This window comes from Charadrius vociferus, unplaced genomic scaffold, assembly GCF_000708025.1.
Source record: "Charadrius vociferus isolate BGI_N301 unplaced genomic scaffold, ASM70802v2 scaffold472, whole genome shotgun sequence".
In the NCBI taxonomy this organism is placed as follows: domain Eukaryota; kingdom Metazoa; phylum Chordata; class Aves; order Charadriiformes; family Charadriidae; genus Charadrius; species Charadrius vociferus.
The window spans coordinates 5,963,754-5,972,447 of record NW_009647735.1 but is presented as its reverse complement, the minus strand read 5'-3'; the positions used below and the strand labels follow the sequence as shown (position 1 = coordinate 5,972,447).

The window sequence follows — 8,694 nt, the reverse complement described above, 5'->3', positions numbered from 1 at the left end:
AGGGAAAGGGAAAGAAAAAGTAGTCAAGTGCCCTAAAAACAGATTTTCTGCAGCTCCTCCCTTTAGGGTTAGTGCTTTCCTCTACCATCAGTGCTTTCTGATGCTGACAGCAATGACAATTTGCTGGCTTGAGTCAAAAGACCAATTTCTCTGTGTTTATACAGTAACTTCTTCCCATCGGAGTAACCATGGTTATGCTTATTACGTGCATGTAATATGGCAGAGAGAAAATAAGAGAAGGACCAGAGCCAAGAGCGTGCAACCAGCAGAAACAGCAGGGACTGGGCGTCCCCGCGACTGGGACCAAGCACTTCTCCCACTGGAGAAAACAGCCTGCTATTGTTATTTCTATTTTTGGCTTGCTTGAGAGATGCTCGGACACAACTGTGATGGAGACCATATAAGTATATATAGAGTCCAATAAAGGTGGAAGCCAAAGAAACAGAAAAGGGAAGAAGCCTGGCTTCAAAACAATGTGAAGTGACACTCAGGTTTTCAACACTTCCCTCCAGAGCAAGGCCACATCCCTATTTTTGGAATATGGCTTTCCTGACCCCAGGAGCCAGCCACATTCCAGCTGCGTGCTCACCATAGCGTTGCGGTCCACGTGGACTTTCGTTTGTTGGATTTCTTCTTGCTGCACCCTTGGAAAGATAGAGGAGTCTGCTCCTTTGCAGAAGAGAAGCAACTTTCCTAAAAGCAAATTATAAATAGTTTATAGCATTCACAAGCTGTAGAAAGACTTAACAGACTCAACAGCCAGCAAATGATGCAGAGGAAGAGTATGTGGCAGTACTAACGAAGGAATTGCTAGAAGCTGGGCTGCCTACCAAAAGCGGCCTCAAAATCACCTGTACAAAACCTTATTTGACTTCGGTCTGGGATATGGGGATGTTGCTACCTGCCTCTGAGCAAGCTTTCTGCAACAGACTGCACAAAGCAGTTTATTTTTTCCTATTTAAAAGCCCTGGCAACCTTTTCAGGCAGGGTAAAAGCAGCATCCCATACCCTACGGGACTGACATTTGAAGAGGATGGTGACCCTCTGAATTTTTGCCTGCTATCCCCATGAAAACCCATCCTGCTCAGGGGAAGGTCTCACATCTGCCTCCCTGTGCTTGCACCTCCAGGCTGGAACAGGGCAAGCAGGGAGCTCTCCATAGGTCACTGTCCCCATCCTCTTATCTGCTGCTGGTCCCCAATGGCTGCTATGGAGAAAATTAGCTCTAGCCCAACCAGACCCAGTACAGAATTTAATTAGACCAGCTTAGAAAACCTAACAGTTTAGCCTCTCTGGGTTACAGGAATAAAGAGGATGTGTTTTATATTTGTGGATATATGTATGGAATTCCAGAAATGCATTTTAACTGTACCCGTGGTGGTTCTCACAATGACACTCATACGGCGACGGAGAGGATCAAAGTTCAACACATGGAGAAGTTGGTACCTTAAAAAAAAAGAAAAAAAAAAAAGGAGACTCAGTAAAAGAAAAATAACTATTTAAGACAGAAAATCACTAACAACGAGCTGCAGAAATCAATATACCCTACAAGTGGCAGCACCCACTGGGCAATGTACTTTCTACAGCTACTGCGTAAGGAAATGCAGTTAAAAAAAGAAAACTCCAGTGCTGCTTTGAGCATGGGGCTTAAGGAGTGTGGGTGCACACCTGAGACCACCCGCCAGACAGCAAAGCTTTGGGTTACCTCCTGTGGCTGGGCGCCATCCACTCACTGCCCACCTGTGTGCCGAGCCCCCAGGCTGGGTGGCCGCTCCACAGACAGCAACATCACCTCTGGCATTTAAATATGAAGTTTCCCCCTACAGGGAGTAAGAGGTGACACTCGCTTGTGACGGCAAGTTCTCAGCGAGCACTGGGATTAGGTCAGTGATTCTCAGATGTCCCCTGAGCCATGAGCACAAGGTAAAGCCTAATTATTTTCAGCTCAGGAGGGGAAAGAAAGTTACAGGGAAGGGAGCCATATCATGCAGTTTAGGTTTAGAGTACGCTGCTGTGAGGCTCAGCCACTGTCTGTAAGGTCAGCAGCCACCCTGTGAAACCCAGGAGCCATCTGCACCACCAGGCACAGATGAAGGATACGTGCAAGGGACAGCGAGCACTTAAGGGGCCCGAATTTAGACATCACTAAAACCACCAGCAGATGTTTGCAAGCAAACCTTCCAGCCTGCACCTTGCTGTGCTGCACTCCGTAAAAGGGACAGGAGTTTTCGGGCAGGTCAGCAGGGTCTGACAGCCCTGGCAGGACAGCTTTGGCCTTGCCAGGTTGGCCACGTTGACCAAACTCAATTAAGCTGGGTGGGAGCCGGTACAGCCCGGATCCTCAGCAGCCCCTGCAGCACTTACATTTCAGTTTCATTCTTTTGGTTTCGTATTTTCATGAAATCATTTTCAAGTCCTAGAAAAGTGAAACCATACCTGTCAATAAACAAAAGGACAGAACAGCATTGAAAACACCCATTGGCACATATTATACATTAACAACTTTCTCGTTTTGCCTTCTGTACTGCAGACGAGAGCAAAGAAGTTAGTGAGCCCGAGCTAAAAAGCTCAGCTAGATGCTTTCTTGCTCCATGCAGAGCCTGCTACAATGTTCTGGCACCATTCCCATGACCTGAAGAGCCCAGCACCACAGCGCACAGACACCCAGAGCCTCCCGACACAGTCCCCTGAGCTTCCAGCAGATTTACAAGCCATGAGCAGGTAGATACAGCTGCAACATCTAAAACCTAGAGGCAGGCAATAGCCCAGAATCATAGAATGGTTTGGGTTGGAAGGGATCTTAAAGATCACCTAGTCCCAACCCCCCTGCCATGGGCAGGGCCACCTCCCACCAGCCCAGGTTGCTCAAAGCCCCGTCCAACCTGGCCTTGAGCACCTTTGGTAGGATTCAAATGTGGGTTTAATAAAAGTAGCCCATCCTATTATTCCCAAGAAGCTGCTCAGGGAAGACCCTTTGCAGAGCACCCCTTTTACAGAGAGCTCATTTAAACCCAGGTCTGTGAGTCAGACCCAGCGTTGGTATCGCCACATGCTTCCCAGAGGGAGCTGCAATCTTGACCAGGGAAAGGGGTCTCTCACCTTCCGATAATCCTCACCTCCCTCCCACCAGAGAGAGGGAATTAAAAACCCAACATCTTCATACTCTTACTTTTCTGCGCCTTTCACCAAAGCGATTTCATCTGGGGAAGAGGAGATATAGGTGTATTTGTGTTCTGGATGTCCTATCAGCCCATCCACCTGGTCAGCCTCCTTGATCTGCACGGTGTGGCACAGGCAGAGGGCTCGCAGGAACAGCTCCTCACGGCTCTAGGCAGGAGTGAAGGAGGGCTTATTACCATTAGAATGCCGTGCACTGAGCCCACCTCTCAGCACTTGGTTGTGATTTTTGTACATGCATATTTTAAACCAAAAAAAACCAACCCCAACACCCTCTTCCAGCTACTGCTGTATTGACCCAGCCAGGAGCTGACCCCAAAACCCTAACAGTCATCAACATGCAGACTTCTTACCTTTTCTGCTTTGCCATAATATTTTAGGGGTCCATCGGTCTGAGAGAAGCCATCCACCTCCGAAAGGCAGTCTTTGTACTTGTGCCCATCGATGCAGCACTCGATGAACTCCATGCTGTTCTCCGTCAGGGTCCCGGTTTTGTCCGTGAAGACATACTCCACCTAGAAGCAAGCAGGCAGGCTGCCTCACCGCACCCCAAGCTCCATACGCCGGGGGAGGAGCCCCCAAAACTAAAGAGCCTGGGGTATTTTAGTGCATCTGTACCAACGCTGCTATCCTAACCCGGGCCCCCAAAAAGATATAGGTGCCCCACTGGAGTTACACCACTGTGTAGTTTTACTCCTTTGCTCCTCAGAGCAGCTCCTTTGTTTTTCAGCCCATTGCACGAGGCAGGTCCTGAAGACTTAATAAAAAACCCTAAAATATCTGTTTCCAGGCTCTTCTTTTTCCCCCTCATCCTCTTTATCGGGTCCTTTGCTATAGTTCCTAGCACTTAGATAGCTGCTGCTGCAGCTCTGCTGCTGCCTTTGGGGAATTTTCATCCTGGTGCTGTATTTAAATTAGTAATTGCTACTCCAAATATTTATTTTATTTCATTATTTTTTTAAGAAAAATAAAAAGCAGGAGGCACTACAGATACCCCTGACTCAGTCTCTCCTGGCACAGATAAGAAGGGGAAGCCGAAGCTGTCTCATTGCCCCAGCAAAGCCAGCAGCGGCGTGGCTGCAGGTGCAGTGCGTGCCCAGAGAGATGACATTTTCATTAATCCTCAAAAGAGACAGAGGATTTTTAAATTTTTAATTGAAGCAGTGAAAGTAAACCACCCTGACATGCAGAGGGCTGCGCCTGATATTCCCCAATATGGAAACAATTGGCATGACCCAATTCCTGCTCTTTCATGCACTATTTATATCCTTATCCGTTTCACAGAGTGAGTAGAATCACATTAAATGGAAAGTGCCACCAAACTGGCTGAAGCTCTGCCCTGAGGGGACCGTGAAGGACTGCCACAACAAGGGTTCCTATCAGGGAGGACATTTTCGTCCAAGCAGATGCAAACAGAGCACGTTCTGACCTGCCCGAGCTCTTCGTTCAGATCTGAGGTGTTCACCAACGCCCCCTCTTTTATTTCCTCGTCGTACATCTCCTTGTCCCAAGAGATGAAAAAGGAACCCAAGAACTTCTGCATCTCTACTGTAACATACATGGAGACCGGGATAATAAAATTGAAGAGAACCATAAACGACAAGAAGTCCGTGAACATCCGCAACACCTGCAACAGAAAGAGGAGAAGATGCAGTCTGTGCCCATCAGGTGTAACTCAGGGGCAGTTTAACGCAACACTTCTGGGGTTTTACACAGCTTTTCTTCTAAGGTTAAATAGAAAAAAAAAAAACTCAACCTGAAAATGAATACAGCTAAGATACAGGGCCAAATTCCATTTTCCTTTGATGCAGAAAATCTCACTGTCTTCTGCAGATCTACAAGAGTACATCTCACTGCTTCATAGTGACCAAAACGATGTTTTACTCAAGTATATTCCTCTTAAGAACATACTGCTACAAGCTCATTCTGATCTCAAGTAACTAGAAACAAGGAGCAAGTGGCTTGAGACCAGTCAAGCTCTGGCGAGGGTACAACTGATGCAGGGACATCCCTGTAAGTCCTACTCAATAATCCATCAAATAACCGATTTCTACACACTCGCTCACTCTTTCAGGCTTGACTGCCTGTGTCTTGGCAAGTTTAACATGCCAGTTGACGTGACCTCAATTTAAGTTTACCAACGGGGAGCTGAAAGATAGCTCGAGTTCAGATAAGGATCCAGGCTAAATCGGCTGCTGCATTTCTAGAATATATAGTATTTATTTATGCTTTGCCCTGCACCATGCAAGCATCGCTGTGCACAAAAGCAGGAGGGAGGTAGGAAAGAAACACAAGCGGCAGGAGAGCCCGAAGGAAATGACAGCGCTTCCCGCGAGCAAACAGCACTCGCAGGGCTGGCAGCAGACACTATCAGATTCAATAAAACCGTCAGAATAAGTAAAGCCGGAGGAGGTGCTGAAACACAAATCCACTTACCTTGAATGTCTCCTTCTCTTTTTTAGTCTTTTCGTTGTACCAAGGCTCATCGTTAAATGGATTACTCTGCCAGACATATTTCAGAGTCGTGCACACAGTAGCCTTGCTCAACAGGATGCACAAATACACTATCAAGAAAGCGTTGATAGATCTGAAAAACAGGTTTCTTTTTTTAAATTCTTGCAGCTATTTTTATACAGAAAATCATGCAAATAAGCAGGACCAAGACTTTCTTACATTTAAGAAGGGAATTACAGAACAAGTGCTTTTGACAGTGCTGATGTTCAGGGTCAGTTCACATATGTTAACATTTCTTAAATTTGTTTTTAAGTAAAAAAGCTACTAAATGATGCAGCTTCTTGAAAGATACGTTTAAGCAAATATACAAATTCTCTATGTGATCAGAGAGCATCTGAAATAAAAGGCAGCAGATTAGGGGATTATTTCTGTACAAATCATCCATGAAAGAAAAAAAAAACCCAACAGCCTTTACCAATTTTTCCCTGACTACAAATACTCACTTTTCTACAGCAGACCGTTTCTGAGATTTCCCTTGGTAGTTCAAAGCCATTTTCGTTTCCATTCCAGTATAGACTGCAACTCCTACGGGGTATGAAAGCAGGGCTAGTAAGGGACTCGCAGTCCAGGAGGGACCCAGCTCACACTTCGCCATAAGGGGCATCGGTGTTCACACGAAACTCGAATCCCAGTTGAAGAAAGCAGCATTAATTACCCAAGGACTGTTCAACTACAGAAAGCTCCGAGGCTGCTAAGTAATGTAATTGCGCACATCCCAGAGCGCTGAGCAGGAGCCTATGGATCACATACAGTCAGGAAAAGCATCAGTCTTCCCTAACAGCTATCATCCTCAGCCACTAGTGGCTGGGACTGCGGTCCTAGCGCACGTTTACAGCAAAGGATTTGGGAACAACTCCCTGCTCTTCGTATCTCAGGCAAAAAGTCAAGCTTGCCCAGGAGTATTAACACAACCTGCACAGCTTGGCAGTGCTGCAGATATTACCCTTATCTTCTAATTTCACTCCGTCAACTTTGCAATCAGCTCACATACCGAATGCAGCCCAGGCAGAGAGGCTGTAGAGAACTATTTTCCCTCTCTATTTGTCATTACTTATCAAAACTATTTAAATAAATAAAATAAGAACAACAATAAATAATAAAAACTGCTCACCATAAATCTTCTTGGTGTTTTTGAGTGTAGCACCTTTCAGCAACAGGTTTTCAGGACCCAGAGACCTAAATGTAAAAGAAGTTGTAACATTACATCACCCAAAGAACATTCAAACTGCTTTATAATTTAGACCCAGAGACAGATTACAAAGCTAACCAGCTGTTCTTAAACCTGATTACTTGATTTGTATGTTAAATTGGGCATTGCTTGAATTTGTTTTTTCTCTTCACACACTTATATTTCCATTTTACCTTATGCAGAGTATTTTTGGTGCTCAAAGTTGCAAAGTTAATGGGGGGATTATCTGTAAGGCTTTTCAGGAATAAGCGCAAAACATTCAGATCTAATATGTTATAGTACTTATATAAAAACCTGATTTGAAAAGCATCAAAATCTGTCCATTCCAGCAGTCAATCAACAGCATCATCAAAGGCAATGGCTTATTTTGCTCCCATTTGTGTTTTTATTTCTCTTTGAATCTCTCTCCCACCCATGACCCTCTGCTGCTTTTAGGGTCCAGGTAGATCCACCACAGCAGGAAACAGCTGGCACCATTCCAGCGACAGCTGTCTGGTTTTGATGACTTATAAACATTATTTGCTTATTTTTTCCCCTGCAACACTCTGATGTGTAGGTTTCTGCTTTCCCTCAAAACCCAATATTTTGCTATTGCCTGGTAAGTTTGTTCCCCATCAGCAGGGGAGGATGCTACCAGGTGGTCCTGCACTGCTTCCCCAAGAGGGGCTCAAACGAATCCCAGGATGACAGAAAGGGGTAAGTGGAGAGGTTAACTACAGGCCTCCCTTAATAATGACATATTTGGAATGGTTAAAGATGGTAGCAGGAGCTCAGATCCTTGAAATCTGATGTAGATGTCCAACTTCTTTGAGGAAGGCCAGCGAGATGGCTGCAAGACCAACCTGGCTACGGGCTCTTGGTTGTTTCTGTAGATGATAATTCTTCCAACAAATCTGCAGTAAAAATATGAGAAACTTGTATTACAAAGATGTTATAAAGAGCTACTACAAACATAAGGTCAGTGAGACAGAAGCAAACACATAAATGAGTGCATTTGAGAGTTTAATGCTTCAGAGAGGCGGCTGCGCCTGGGACAGGGAGAAACTACACACCCCCCCATGGCCAGGGGTGCCCCCCATCAGCAGAGCAGCAGTACCTGACCATACCTACGCACCCCACCACATCCCCACTACAGAGTGAAACACACCCCAGCAAACCTCCTTCAAGGGGTTTAACCACAAAGACCACTTACTCCTGGAAGTCATTCAGCCCAATGCATTTTACTTGGGAGGCAGAGCGGCCTAAGAACAGGCACACCAACCATTACTACAGCTGAGCTGACACCAAATAGCTCATTACACCATGACAAGTGTTGCACCAGCGAAGTTTTGCTGCAAAGAAACCAAGCCCTGAAGTAGTGCAGCGTCAACTTCGCCATCCTCATATGGAAGAAGCCCGGCAGCTCATTGCTGCCTCCAGAAACATTACGGTCTCTGCTGCAAAGAGAACACCCGTCGCTTTGCTGACCCGTGTTAGATGCCCTAACTGGTGGCGCTCAGGTGCCTGCAGGGAGATGACACCAGGCAGGGACAGGGCAGGATGGCCAGGAGGAGCGGGACTCACTTGTAGAGGTCAGGCTGTGGCTGTTCACACTCGATCGTGGCGGTGAGGGCGTCAATGGCTTCGTCCGTACAGAGCACGGTGGTGTCCCGCACCGCGTAGTGAGTCTGGGGAGAGAAGCAGAAGCAGCATCACTATGAGCCCCCAGCAATGCAGCCCATGTTTCACCCCATTAATTAAAATACCACCACACAAAGGCTCGGCAGCACTGGCAGCTCACCCAAGCCCTTGCCCTGCTCCCACAAAACAGCCAA

At 46.3% G+C, this 8,694-nt stretch overlaps 1 protein-coding gene across 1 annotated transcript in view; it reads right to left on the bottom strand.

Annotated features, from left to right (window-relative positions):
• The window catches only part of ATP11C (ATPase, class VI, type 11C), a 65,034-nt gene that overhangs the window by 17,343 nt on the left and 38,997 nt on the right, over window positions 1-8,694 (bottom strand). The window contains exons 10-20 of the mRNA XM_009881787.1: window positions 8,444-8,547; window positions 7,723-7,773; window positions 6,803-6,867; window positions 6,135-6,216; window positions 5,614-5,764; window positions 4,607-4,804; window positions 3,531-3,692; window positions 3,170-3,327; window positions 2,365-2,436; window positions 1,373-1,446; window positions 556-693 (exon numbers count right to left, since the gene is read on the bottom strand). Coding sequence (XP_009880089.1) covers window positions 556-693; window positions 1,373-1,446; window positions 2,365-2,436; window positions 3,170-3,327; window positions 3,531-3,692; window positions 4,607-4,804; window positions 5,614-5,764; window positions 6,135-6,216; window positions 6,803-6,867; window positions 7,723-7,773; window positions 8,444-8,547 — 1,255 coding nt within the window. The remainder of the gene's footprint in view (window positions 1-555; window positions 694-1,372; window positions 1,447-2,364; window positions 2,437-3,169; window positions 3,328-3,530; window positions 3,693-4,606; window positions 4,805-5,613; window positions 5,765-6,134; window positions 6,217-6,802; window positions 6,868-7,722; window positions 7,774-8,443; window positions 8,548-8,694) is intronic.